The sequence below is a fragment of the Ambystoma mexicanum genome, chromosome 6q, assembly GCF_040938575.1.
Source record: "Ambystoma mexicanum isolate Mex_15411 chromosome 6q, UKY_AmexF1_1, whole genome shotgun sequence".
Lineage (NCBI taxonomy): Eukaryota > Metazoa > Chordata > Amphibia > Caudata > Ambystomatidae > Ambystoma > Ambystoma mexicanum.
Window position 1 is genome coordinate 463,121,546 of NC_090937.1, and position 14,266 is coordinate 463,135,811.

A 14,266-nucleotide genomic window follows, 5' to 3' on the forward strand; every position below is an offset into this window, starting at 1 on the left:
AATATTAACAAGGTACATGTAATTGTAAATACATAATTTACTAAACAACAATCATAACATTATAAAAATAAAACATAAAAATCAAAACATTAAAGTATCTACAGTAAAAGCTTAGTATCATTTACTTCTACAAATAACATTAACATATAATGACTATGTATAGTCATTACACTGCATAAACAATGCAAATATTTAATGTGTGCTACATTACATTTAGTAAATGATGCAAACTGTAAATACTAACAAAAGCAGCACAAATGTAATGCACATTAAAACATAAATGCAGTTTAACATTTTTATTAAAAACAAACATTCATACAACACACTAAATTACTGTGACTACAAAGCATTTTAGAGCAAAAACAAAATATTGCAAAGCAGAAACAAGTTAAAATTACCATATTTGATATTCTATTGTTTCATGTATTAATGAAGTTTGTCACCGTAACTTTATTTCTTATCTTTGCCGGTTTTAATCTGAAATGTTTTGTAAAAAAAAAATCAAATATAGTGTTTACTTGGTCGAATCCACCAAAAATAGCCAGGCTAAATGTAGACTGATAGTCTATCAAATAACGTCATACCTATTTTCATGTGGGTAGTTGATAAGTAAATTATCTTTTTCCTTTTTGTTACTTAATCAGGTACTGTTTGTCTTTCTGTGATTTCTCGTGAGCAGGAAATAGTTCCCTCTTTTGTTTTTAGTTCTTTACTTTATGATCAGTGATTTTCTTTCCTGATCTCTGCTTCTTTTCAGAAAGTTGAGCACACAGGTACTCCTAACCACATCAAGTGTTAATGTATTCTGAAAAGTCTATTTCCAGTCACATTTTAATTTTTTTTTAACTCTTTGTGATGCCAACTTCCTTTCCCCCCATGTTTGCACGCTTGCTTATTCCTTCTGGTCAACATTACAGGAGGCTTTAGTTGACACCCTGTCTGCTGAACCTTGTGTGCTCTAGTGGGTGGGCCTGCAATATCTTCCTCTTTTTCAGTTTGTTTCCATCCAAAACACCACACTCTGTTAATCAAACATGTCCCCCAACCTCATGAGAAAGTAGGGTACTTTCAGAGACTCCCATCGATCTGCTGTTATCTCAGGTTCAACTCAAACTTTTGGGCCTCGGGTCTTAACCCTGCGTTAAGATTTCACATACGTAATTAAGCAACATTAAAACACCCTGGTGTCCTACTCCTGCTTCCTTGTACCAGACAAAATCTGCCGCTCTGGTCAGGCAGTGAGAACCTCTTTGAGGCAACTGCTCCAAGGAACTTCAGCAGAGCCACCCTGTCACTCGCCAACAAATGCCTTTCAGGCCCACGCAAGGTACAGCAATTCCAGTCCCTCGTATGGATCTCAATACCTACTTAGCTACCTTTCTCATTCTTAGATCCTAGTGTTATTCTTCTTTAACAGTGGGCTGTAATGCCCATGCACCATATCAGTCCCTTTGGGCCTTTGGAGAGCCACAAACACTCTTGTTGTACCAGTGCCTAATCTTTTGTCTCTACTTTATTTCAACTATCATTCAGCTTGGCTGCAATTTTGCCTGTTCATTCACTCACAACCTCCCCCAAAACAATCGGGAAAGGGCTCTTTGACAGGCCAGGCTGATGTTTTGCAGATGTGGTCACATGTGGACTTTGCAGAATCAGCATGTGATTATTATCAAGCATTTTTATATCGTACTGCTGCTATTTATGTGGCCTCTAGACACAAGTGCTGGCCAGTGCATGGTAATGTGTTATGTAAGGATTGTTTTTCCAACCAGGACTTTATTTTTTAGTTACTTCATGTACCACAGGCATGCGGTCGCACAGCTGGGCATCCTTCATGGAGACTATCCTGTAAACTGCATGTTTTTGGTTGTTTTTTTGTTTTTTTATTTGTAACGCGCCATAGCCCGCAGGCATCAGGGCACACACAAAACACTGACACAAGCCGACAGACATGGAAGACGGAACACTAAGTACAATCGGAGACCCAAGGAAAAGAGGACAGATTATCAGAATAGGAGGGTCTTCAGCTTTTCAAGCCATATGTTGGCAGGAAGGTCATTCTACGCACCTTGGCTGCGATTGTAGGGAAGGATTTACCTAAACCATTCGACTTTTTAAAGCAAGTTGCTTGGATAAGGCCTTTGTCCAGTGAACACAGTGCTCTGGATGGAACGTGAAGGCGGATCATGGATTTCAGATAGGACGGGGCAATACCATAAAGGCAATTGTGAACCATCATTGCAGCTTTAAACGAAGTATGGGTGACAACTGGGAGCCAATGGAGCTCCTGTCTGTACTTGGAGATGTGATCCTGCCTTGATTTCCTTTGTCCTACACACACTTTATAATTCTGAATGGTTTGCAGTTTTGTTAGTTATTTCTTTGTGGCTCCAATCAGGGGAGAGTTGCAATAGCTCGAGCTATGGAGGCACAGATTTCCTCCTTAAGAAAAGGCTGTATTTTCCTGAGCAGGTGAAGGTAATAAGCACCATTTTTTGCTACCTAGTTAGTATGGGGCTTTGATGAGAACGTAGCATCAAGGGAGAACCCTAGCATTTTGTCTTTCTTAGAGACAGGGATGTCATTGTCATCTTATAAGAATGAATGAAATGTAGGGTCTAATTTAGCCTTTGTTTGAGGTAAACCGAAGCCCAGTAGTTTCGTTTTATTGCCATTCAAACACAACCAATTGGTATCCATCCAAGATTTAATTCAGGAATAAGTCTTGATAACGTTATGAAAGTCAGGGGTGTCATCACCAGACAGTTCCAATACCAATTGGGTGTTGTCAGCATTGTTGATAAAGTAAATCCCCAAAGTGCCCAAGATGTCACAGAGAGGACAGATATACAAATTGAACAGTAGTGGGGACATGCACAGGTTATAGGGGCTTCAGGTGAAGCAGCTTTTCTCCAGCATACTCTAGCCACCCGATTGGAAAGAAAAGATTGAGTCCAATTGATTACGTTTTGATTACAAAATCCCACATCTTCCAGGGTGTGAAGCAGGCGATCATGGTCCAGCAGATCAAATGCTGATAAGTCCAGGAGGATCCAGAATACCAGTATGCCCTCTGACCATAATACTCATCATGTGAGTTTGGAGATCTGAATGTGCAGTGTCAGTGCTGTAGGAAGATCTGAAGCCTGATTGTCTTGGGTGTAAGATGCCAGCCCCATCCACAAATTCCTGGAATTGTATGGGGGCGATCATATCGTGGTGGGCTGTACGTCATTGGCGTCTAGCGGGTCCAGCTCAGGTTTCTTTAAGAGGGGAGTCACAGTGACGGATTTAATACTTTCTGGCACCATGATGTAATGAAATGAAGAATTGATCAATCTAGTAAGAAAGGGAGCAAACTTTTCTCTGTTATCAATAATCTTGGGGGAATGATGTTTTCGGGGCAAGAAGGATGCATTGCAGATAGATATTTGACCATGTCAGTATCTGAGATGGAGTGGAATTCAAAGCGCTCTGACCCTATTGTTGGAGGGGTTGTCTCCTGGACAGGATCCGGATGTTGTGCCAGAGTAGCCTTTATCTTGTCACGGGCAATCTAGGCCTGAGGGGGGAGTTTGATGTTTGCTGAGCTTTAGATTTTTCAAGGAGCTTTAGAATCTCAAAGAGTTTCTTGGTACTGTTATTTGCCCCTGTGATTTGGTTGTTAAAAAAGCTTTTCTTAGCCTCAATGATAGCTGTTCAATAGAGTTTATCAAGGGCTTTCCAGTTACTCTTATTAGTATCCGAGGCATCTTTGCTCCATCTGGCTTCTGCCTTCCTTTTATCCTTCTTTAAAGGTTTTAGCTCTGAGGTGAACCATTTGTGATGAGAAACATTCTCTCTGATTGATTTAGACTTGAGTGGAGCTACATTGTTGAGCATCTCACTTAGAAAAGCATTGTAAGTCGTGACTAACGAAGAGGGCTGATCTAAGTTGTCTGAAGAGAGCATGACCTGTCTCTTACAGCTTTGTAGATTGATGGTGTTAATTTTATTAAAATTCCGAGAGATGACTTTGGCTAGTGGGATTTGTATTTTGGGGGCGGGGGGCGTTGCAAGCACAATATGGAAAGCAATAGTGGTCTGACCGAATACATGGGTAAGTGCTTTTGAGATATATTTCACGATTCCTTGCAGCAACCCAGCCAAGCGTGTTACCTTGAGGGGTAGTCGGGTCATGGTTCAGCACAGTAATATCAATGTTGTTCAAGGCCAAGACTAATACAAGGGCCTCTTTATCCTGATCATTGCCTAACCAATGGTTAAAATCATCGGCCAGCAGAATTTAACAGTTTGGACCATTCATCTCATTGAGTATTGACACCAGATTGGAGTTAAAGTTGGGCATAGAAGTGGGCGGGTGATAGATGAGAACAACGTTGATGCAGGAACACAGTCAAATTCATTTTTAAATGAAGGATTTCATGATCCGGGGGACAAGATGGGAGACTGAAAGAGCTTCAAGTAGTTTTTGGCAATAATTGCAACTCTCCCCATACCCTCCCTCGGTCCCCTCCCCCTTGACCTAAAGCCCTGTTTTGGCACATGATAGACTAAGGGTTACCAGAGATATCATGGGACCACTTGTATCAGTGATCCAAGTTTCAGTTAAAATAATTAGGTCAAGATCTAATTCCAAGATGTAGTCATGGATGTCGGAGGCATGTTTATTGAGAGACCTCTTATTCAACGGGGCACATTTTAGAATGGAACGACGAGAAGCATCTAGAGGCCTTGATAGTATTTCATTGATTAAATTTAGATCCTGCAGGAGAGAGGATCCATGATACGACGCAGAGGAGGCATTATTGGCATGCAGGCTAGAGGTAATAGGCGTTATAGTGTTCTCCCCAGTGAAGGCGTCATGTGGATCATTGTCTAAAGGTAAGGAAGACTTAGCCTTAGGGGTGTGTAGAATTAACATTCAAGTTGGGATCCACAGCTTGAGTTAGAGGATCTAGGGTACCTTTAACTATAAGCAGCTGGAATCCATCTCCACAGCCGATGCCTGATCTTTTTTTAAAGTGAGGAATTTCTGGACCATTGCCATGCGTTTCGCCTTTTGAGCTGCTAGCAAGGGGTTGAGCTTGTGTGGATAGCCCATGTTGAGAGGAGGCGCAAGGATTAGATTGAGCATGCTGAATTGGAGGCAGCAGGATAAGATTGAGTTTTGGACAAATGTGAGTCCCGTAGCGTACCTATATACCATAGAGAAGTTGATCGCTGGACAGGCATGGCTGCCCAGTAACCAGGGCCACAGCGGCACTGACTGGCACAGACTTGCTCGTCGCAGAAGCACCGGCGCTCGAGCACCTGACGTTTTCTAATGAGCAGCACAGGGGAGCTTGGGAGATGTCGTTTCTGGGCGCAGCGTTTTGCTCTGGTTCAAATATAATACAAAAAGAAACGAGAGTGCTTTATCTCTCTGCGTGTGTCATCAGTTCAGAACAAATAAACTGGCTTTAGAGTCAATTCAAGAACTGTTACAGATGATGTTGATAAATGCTCAAGTGAGCAGTTAGTTATTTTAGAAAACACAACATGCATTCATACACACAAGTGTTCTCTGCAGTGAATATGAACTTTTAACATCCGGAGTTAGAGTACCTTAAGGCCCTTTTAGGGGGAGTATTGATCCAGCTTACCAATCAAACTTGACTTTACTGAAATAAGGAGCCATTATTATGGACATCTTTTTTTTTTAGAAACGTGTTACAGCTGTGGTGTCAAAAGAAATAGTCTGGGCACTAGCGAGGCAAAAGAGCCAGGAACTGTAGGACCTAGAGATGGGGAAGGTGGTCGCTAGCCTACAATGCGTGAAACAAAGGAACTACGAGAAGTGAGATAAGGCGGATGCCCTGCTGGCAGCTAGACAGAGGGGTCAGAGCGCGGAGAAGTGCGTATCTGGGGTCAGAGACTCAGGGGGACAAGTTCAATCCTTGGCCAGGGAGGTGTCCCAGGAATTAGCCACCTTCTACGAGCAGCTTTACAGGCAAGAGGGGGAGAAAACTGATGAGGAATTAGGTATTTGAGGGACGTGACACTCCCGAGCATACTGGATAGTGACAGGGCGGGGATGGAGATGAGGATCACCCATGAGGAGGTTTTGAGGGTCATATCCAGACTGATATGAGTAAGGCTCCCGCAGAGGAAGGATATACAGTGGGGTTTTACAAGAGCTTTACGGGGGGTCATTGGCACAGCACATGGCCAAGATGTTTAATCAGATCTTGGACACAGGGAAGGCCCCGCCTTCATTTGGGAGGGTGGTCAGTCATAATGTAGAATGCAATATTCTAGAAAGTCAAAATGTCGAATTTTATTTTTAGAAAACAATAATGTCGAAAAACAATAATGTCGAATTCTTTCTACATTTTTTAGAAGTTTTTCTAAAAAAATAAATATATATATAATTTAAATGTGTTGAGTATGAGGGGTGAGAGGGTGGTGGGGGGGATGGTGGTGGCCGGGGAGTGTTGGGTGAGGGGGGGTTGGAGGGGGACCCCCCTAGTAAATGATACTCTTCTTGTTTATTTATTGATAGTGCTAATTGACATTTTTTTTCGACATTTTGTTTTCTAAAAATTGACTCTTTTCATTATATGTATAGGTTTTCGACATTGTTTTCTACATTTTTTTTTCTACATTTTTGTAAGTCGACATTTTTTTTTCTACATTATGACTTTAAACCGTTTTGGAGGGCTCTAATTTCGGTATCCCAAAGGAGGGCAGGGATTCGGAGAACTGCAAATCCTACCGACCCATCTCCCTACTCAATGTCGACGCAAAGGTTTTCACTAGGATTTTAGCCACGTGTATGGACAGTCTTATGCTCAAACTTGTCCACTCAGATCAGGTAGGATGTATTCAAGGCAGGCAGGGCGCGGACACTCTTCGCAAGACATTACTTCTGATAGAGGCCACGGCGAGGGTGGGAAGGGAATCCGGTGCTAGTAGCCCTCGATGCCGAGAAAGCTTTCGATCAGGTGGATTGGAGGTTCTTAAAGGGGGTCCTATGGAAATTTGAGCTGGGAGACTAATCATGAGATGGATAAAGGCGCTCTGCGTGGCACCGGCGGCAAGAGTGACGGTAAATGGCCGACTGTCAAAAGCATTCGAATTGCAGAGGGGGCGAGGTAGGGTTGTCCCCTTTCGCCCCTCCTATTTGCTGTAACGATGGAGGTAGTGGCGCAGAGGTTAAGGAGGGCATTAGAGTAGGTGCAATGGAGTTCAAGCGGGGACTCTATGCAGATGACGTATTGCTACACCTGTTAATCCCACTAGTTTGGTTCCCACAGCGCTAGCAATCCTAGAGGAATACGGGCAGTTCTCAGGGTTCAATGTCAACAAGGACAAGTTGGTGATCTTTTAGATCACTTCGGGGGATTCCAGCCAGACTGAGGGGCTCGGGCCTCTGGGGCTGCAGATACAGCCCGAAAGGTTTAGATACCCTGGAATTCATATTGTTCGGCCAGGAGAGGACCTAGGTGAAGCAAACTATCCCTCCTCTTTGACAAATTATTTGCAGAAATGACAGCTTGGGGTAAGGGACAGCTGTCGTCGATGGGGAAGCTCAATGCAATTAAGATGAATCTCCTCCCAAGGGTGTTGTACCTCTTCCAGATGCTGCCAGTTCGGGCCCCGGAGGCGCGCCTGAGAGAGGCTAAGTCAGGGATCCTGCGGTTCCTATGGCAAAATCAGAAACCCAGGGCAGGATATGACACGCTAATACTGCCAAAGGATTGAGGGGAGGGGGCTCCCGGACTTGACATTATATTACAGAGCAGCGCCGCTTAGGGCAACAGTCCCGCATTTGAGGGCGGACTCTGAGAGACAATGGGTATTTCTGGAGAACCAACATATTCTCCTGGCAATTGTGGGGGAATGGCTTTGGGTCCTGAGGGAGGCTCCTGAGAGGAATCTGTGAACACTGTTTCATTGGGGTCCATTGGGAAGTGCTGAACATGGGAGGAAGAAGGGACGGGATCACCACGTGGCCCTCACCGATGAGCCATATATGGGCGCCCCTGGTGCCACAAATGGGAAAGGGACCTGGGTATAGAGCTGGAAGAACACCTCTGGCAACAGATGTGCCAGGGAGCTTTTAAGACCTCAATTGCTTGTCAATACAAACTTCGTGGTGTGAAACTGTTACACCGGTGGCAATACGATTCGAAGCGGTTATCTAAGATGTTTCCCACAGTGAACCCCCAATGCTGGCATGGGTGTGGTAACGCTGCAGATTTTTGCCACATGTGGTGGGACTGCCCTAAGGTGCAGATGTACTGGTCTGAGGTCCTAGAGTGGATCAAGGAGGCAGGGGGTGGGATCTGGGACGGGACCCCATGCTGATACTCTTTGGTCTGGAGAAACTGAGGATAGGTGGTGCGCCCTTCCCCGATTGGAGCACTTGCTTTTTTTGGCAGCTCGAGCAGATCGGGCCAGATACTGGAAGAGGGCAGCCCTCCCTAATAATAATAATAAGAATAATAACATTGAAAGAATGGGTCACTACAGCTCAGGATGTGTGTCTGATGGAAAAGATCACTGCAGTGCTACATGAAGCGGGGTGGTACAGTAGAAATGGAGTGGCAACATATTTGTGATCATGAATCTTGTGAAGCAAAGATCTTTGAACACAGGGCCGGCCCGCTTAATTGGAGGACGATTGAGGTTCTATTTGATGAAGCTTATGATGGACATTGTTCTGCCAGAAACCACTGAGACTTTGAAGTATCGGACTGTGGATTTAGAATTGGACTTCTTGAGATCTGTTCCAGGGGGGGAGAGACAGGAAGGGGGATTGAGGTTGTAGGGGTAAGTTCCAATGTCATGTTTGTTAATACGAGGGTTGTTCCCTTGGCAGTTTCAAGTTATTTGATTTCTGACTGTGCTACTAAAACTAATAAAATTCATTTAAAAAAAATATTAAAATACATTCTCGCTCACCTGAAATAATTAGAACCTCCAGCACTGAAGTGTCACAGAACATCTTTCAGAGTGAATAATGATTGGACGATTTGACCAGTTGAACTTCTTTGGCAACCAGTCTAACAGAAAGGATGTCTCAAGTTGTTGCATTGTATTTCTTTGCTCCATGATGTTCACAAAATGGTGGGGTTGGGGGTTCACTTTCTAAGTAGCATAATGAGTGAATATTGTAGGCATGAGTTGCATATTGTTTCACTGTTCTTTCTCATCCTACCATTTTAATGTTGGCAGGCTCAAAAAAATCAGAAACCTTCACAGAAGCCGGCCCCTTCTGTAGTGTCTGCAGCCCCAGTAGTTAAGGATCCATTAGTCAAGAAACCAGAATTGAAGCCCAAACAGGAATCTGCAAGTACTTTCCTAGCATTCAAGAGGACAGAAGTCAAGGTACAGTATACAGAAATATTCTTCAATCCCCAAGCACTTGTCTCAAGTCAATGTCCCCATCACAAGAGCTTGTATTGCAAACCTCTGTTCTCTCAGGGGCCCCGGGGGGACCTTGCATGAGTTTTCTCTTGTACTGTTGTGGTGATCCAAAAAGCTGAATTGCCTACGACAATCTGTTCATCTTCACCATGAGATATTCTCCATATATGCATGTTGCAAATGACCAGCTGGAATGAAATGATTATTGTAATTACACTTTTTTTAAACTCTTGAATAATTTAGGAAGAGATTTGTGTAACTCAGATGTCTATACTGCACTTGAGCACCATGTACATGCAATTCTTCTGCAATCACAACTGGCCATAGAACACTATTTTTTGTATCTCTTACTGTATTTGTTAACCGGATATTGATCTGGCTAAGGTATCCCAGATAACTGGCAGGACCTGTGTGGAAATTCACCTGGTTCGTTGTATGTTGCTCTAATAGTCCTGATATATTCGTCAATAAAGATTCATCCTAAAATGCATGTGTTTTCACAACAAATAGTTTTTGTTCTTAAGAGTTTAAAAATAGCCCTATGGCAAATAATGTTCATGTCCAATGCATTTCGGTCAATGGTGACCTTCTTCAGGGACTTCAATTATTACCAGCCTTCTTTATTCTTCATATGGGTTAAACCCAGGGTAATCTTGTGCTGAGTTTGGTGCCTTTCACCATTCTTAGTCTATGGGAATGCTTGAGTAGGCAAGGGTCCTAATCAGTGCTGGATCTTTGGTGTCCTGCTGCCAGGATTTCTTCAGACAACCTGCATGCTCAGGATCTACAAAATCAGATTTCAAAACAATATATCAGAAGAGTACATCATTCACACAATTAACATTCGTCAGCGGGATATGCGTCAATTTTCGTTTCCTAGGTTCCATCACAAGAACAACTTGATTGTCTCCTGTTGCTATCACATTCGCCGGTACGGGCGAACCATTGGGTTTTTCTACCCACAATTTAGCACCCGGAACCATTGTATCTGTTGATTTAAACCCTCTGTCTCCTCGAGTTGTTACCAATGTTGGTGGCCCCACTTTCTTTACCAGGGACAATTTCACGGGTACCAGTATCAATTGTGCCACCCGATCTCCCTTATGAATAGGTAACATATTCCCTCCACTATTCATGAGAATGACTTTAATTTCTCTGTGATAATTTGCATCCACAATTCCTCCCAACACCTGAATACCTCTCAGGGCTAGTCCAGAACTAGGGGCAATTAATCGCATATGTTCAGACAGAATTTGCGCCCCAATCCCTGTCTCAATCAGAATTATGTCTCTGGGCTAAAGTCGAATTTCTTCCCTTGCATGCAAATTCACCCCAGTAGATTCAGGAGTGACACGATAAGGAGCCAACGCCCCAGGAGACATTTCCCAATACAAAAGGGTTTCCATTGCTTTGTTGGGTCTGAATTGCACAGCTGGCGTTAGCATGTGCAGCATTGGAGTCTCACTGTTCGCAATGGGACGGTTATTAAGGATCTGAACCGCCTCTAGAATACGTTCCCACCCCTCTCAAGGTACCGTCACCAGTTTTGCGCAACTGTTCTTTCAACAATCCATTCATCCTCTCAATTAACCCCGAAGCGTCAGTGTGATGGGGGACATGAAAGATCCATTCAATTCCTTTTTCTTGACAATAGTCTAAAACTTACGTTCCCTTGAAGTGGGACCCATTGTCGCTCTAAATTTGTAAGGCAACTCCATAATACAGAGCCGCTTGATCCAGCAATTTCATTGTGTTCAATTGGGTAGCTCTTTTGCATGGTAACACCATCAGGTAACCCGAGTATGTGTCCACAATTGTACATGCATATTGACATCCGTGGCTAAAGTGCCATGAACTATATGGGGAATCGATCTATGCCGCTGATGTTGACATACAGGACATTGTAAAATCACTGTCTTCACAATCTCTAATGGAATACTAATTCCCCGGTCTTGTGCCCACCTGATAGTAGCATTCACTCTAAGATGTCCACTCTTCTGGTGGGCTCACTTAGCAATCCCTTCCAAATCATCCTCCTCAGCCCTTGTGTCCATGAACGAAATGTTGGCATGTTTGTCTGCAACAGAATTGAACCATTGTTCTAATGAATCAGTTGCACAATGTGCGTCTACATGATACAGTTACTGTAGTATGCATTAGCATCTCAGCAATGTCTTGCTTGCACTAGTTCCTTTTGTTAAGTATTTCAATCAGGCGGTACACCCTGGTCTCAACCTAGTATGCAGCGCACAGTTGAAATGCGTATTTGATTAGGTCTATAGGCTCATTATTCTGAGTGATATACCACTCATATCACACCCCTTCTCAAAATACCCCAGTTCACAATGGACCAGGAATCAGGCTGGTTGGTAAAGGTAATATTTATTTATTTATTTATTTATTTAAAGTTCAAATCAAACATATACTTTTTTTTTTAAACTTATTTTTATTGTTTTCATAGATAGTACAAAAGTAAACAATCCCCAACCTTTCCAAACCACCCCTCCCACCCACCCCGTTCGGAAGAGAAGTCCATGTTCAAATGTCCTCGGTATCGATTAGGAAGTGAAAAAATCTGTTATTTTTATATAGTGCGGGCACCACTGTGCCATATAGTCTGATTGGAGATATTCTAGTACCCCTCCCCATTCTTTTGTGAAGGCGCCTTGTGTTCCTTGGATATTGTGCATTATCTTTTCCATGGTCATTTGGGACCAGACCTTATATAGCCATGTGTATAGCAATGGTGGATCTTTCTTCTTCCATCCCTGTGCGATCGTGGCCCAGGCCGCTATTATTAGGCCCATGAGACTCCTCCATTGCGCCTTAGTGAGTGTTTTGGCATGATGTCCTTTGAGTCCGCACAGCCAAAGTTTTTCTGGGAATCGTTCCGCTTCTGGATATATCTTCTTTAGTTCGGATATTACTTCTGTCCAGAAGCCTTTGACCTTTGGGCAGTCCCACCAAATGTGTCTCCACGTGCCTACATCTGTGCAGCCTCTCCAGCAGCGGTTTGATGTATGTGGGAACATGCTATATAGCCTCTCTGGGGTGTAGTGCCATTGTGTAATAATTTTAGTCCACATTTCTCTGGTTTGGGCAGCTCGGGTTAGTTTGGGGATGTCGGCCCAAAGCGACTGCCACTGTTGTGGTGTGATGTCCTCTCCCAGAGTTTTTTCCCATTTTGTCATATATGCCCACTTTATGTCTTCCTCCTGCGTATTTATGAACTTGTAGAGAGTGGAGACTAGTTTTTTGTCACCTGAATTGGTAAGGAGAAACTTCTCAAAGGCGGTAAGTTCCCTCGTCGCTGCGTGTGTTATCTCGGGTGAGGACAGCCAGTGTCTGAGCTGTTCATATTTGTATCTATCCGCAATTGTTAGGTTCCATTGTGTTTTGCAGTCGGCGAAGGATCTCAGCTCCTTGCCCACGAACATTTCCCCAATTTTTCTACAACCCGCTTCCTCCCAGTTCTCGTATGCGCCGTGCTCTGTCCCTGGTGGGAACTGCGGATTCCTGCAGATTGGGGTGAACGGGGCTGGAGCGGTGGTAATGTGCCCTTTCCGTGTCTGCTCGTCCCAGGCATTCATTGTGGCCTTCATGATCTCGCTGATGCGCAGGTTTGGGTGCCTATGCTGCTTTGATTTCCACAACAAGTCCTCCAATGGTGTTCTTGCGACCGCTCTGTCCTGAGTCACCCAGATCGTTGGCTGATTGTCTCCCAGACATTCTTTCAGGATCCAAAGTTGTGCCGCTTGGTAGTAGTTCTTAAAATGTTGGAGCGCCAGGCCCCCCTCTTTGGTGTGAGACGTGCGGACTGATCTGGCTATTCTGGGGGGTTTCCTATTCCAAATGAAAGACGAGACTGACTTTGCCAGTGCCCTGAAAAAGGAATCTGGGATCACGATCGGGAGGGATTGCAAGTGATATAGCAGTTTCGGGAGGATGTTCATTTTTATAGATTGAATTCTTCCCCACCATGAGATATTTAGGGGGCACCACTGCTCTAGCTCTTTTTGTATTCTTGCCAGGAGTTGGGGGTAGTTTCTTTTATATAGTGCCTCTACCTTCTGTGTGAGAGTTATACCCAGATATTTTATGCCTTCCTCAGCAACTTTTAGGCCAAATTGCCCCGCTTCTCTATTCAGTGTTTCTCTGTTCCTGGTTAGGAGTAAAATTTCTGACTTTTTTTTGTTTATTTTAAGGCCTGATATAACCCCGAATGACTCAAGTTGGTGGAATGCCGCGGGGATGGACTGGGATGGGTGTTCGAGTGCCAGTAGCATGTCATCTGCGTAGGCAATTACCTTATGTTGTTTACCCGCCATCTCGATTCCCTTGATTTGGTCCGATTCTCTAATTTTAATTAGTAGTGGTTCTAGGAACAGCGCATATAGGAACCGCGATAGAGGGCAGCCTTGTTTCGTTCCCCTGGAGATTACCACCCTCTCCGTGACCACCCCATTTACCGCTATTCTAGCCGATGGGGAGGAGTAGTTGGCCTTGATCATATTAATATATTGGTTCCCGAATCCCAAATGTGCCATGGTTTTAAAGAGCATTGACCACTCTACCCGGTCAAAGGCTTTTTCTGCATCTAAAGATAAGAGGACCGCAGGGGTGAGGGTTATGTTAATTTTTTCTGTTAGATGAACTAGCCTTCTTGTATTGTCGTGTGTCTACCTCCCTGGTATGAATCCCGATTGGTCCGGATTAATTAGGGAGGGAAGCAGCGTGGAAAGCCTGGCAGCCAGGATTTTTGTATACATTTTTTAGTCTAAATTGATCAGGGCAATCGGTCTATATGAGCTTGGGTGGGTGGGGTCTTTCCCTTGTTTGTGGAACACCAGTA

The 14,266-nt window shown here is 43.8% G+C and overlaps 1 protein-coding gene across 2 annotated transcripts in view; it reads left to right on the forward strand.

The window, feature by feature from the left end:
- INTS12 (integrator complex subunit 12) overlaps positions 1-14,266 on the forward strand; it is a 698,746-nt gene that overhangs the window by 578,495 nt on the left and 105,985 nt on the right. For both annotated transcript variants that reach the window (XM_069630951.1, XM_069630952.1), the window contains exon 6: positions 9,223-9,375. In XM_069630951.1, coding sequence (XP_069487052.1) covers positions 9,223-9,375 — 153 coding nt within the window. The remainder of the gene's footprint in view (positions 1-9,222; positions 9,376-14,266) is intronic.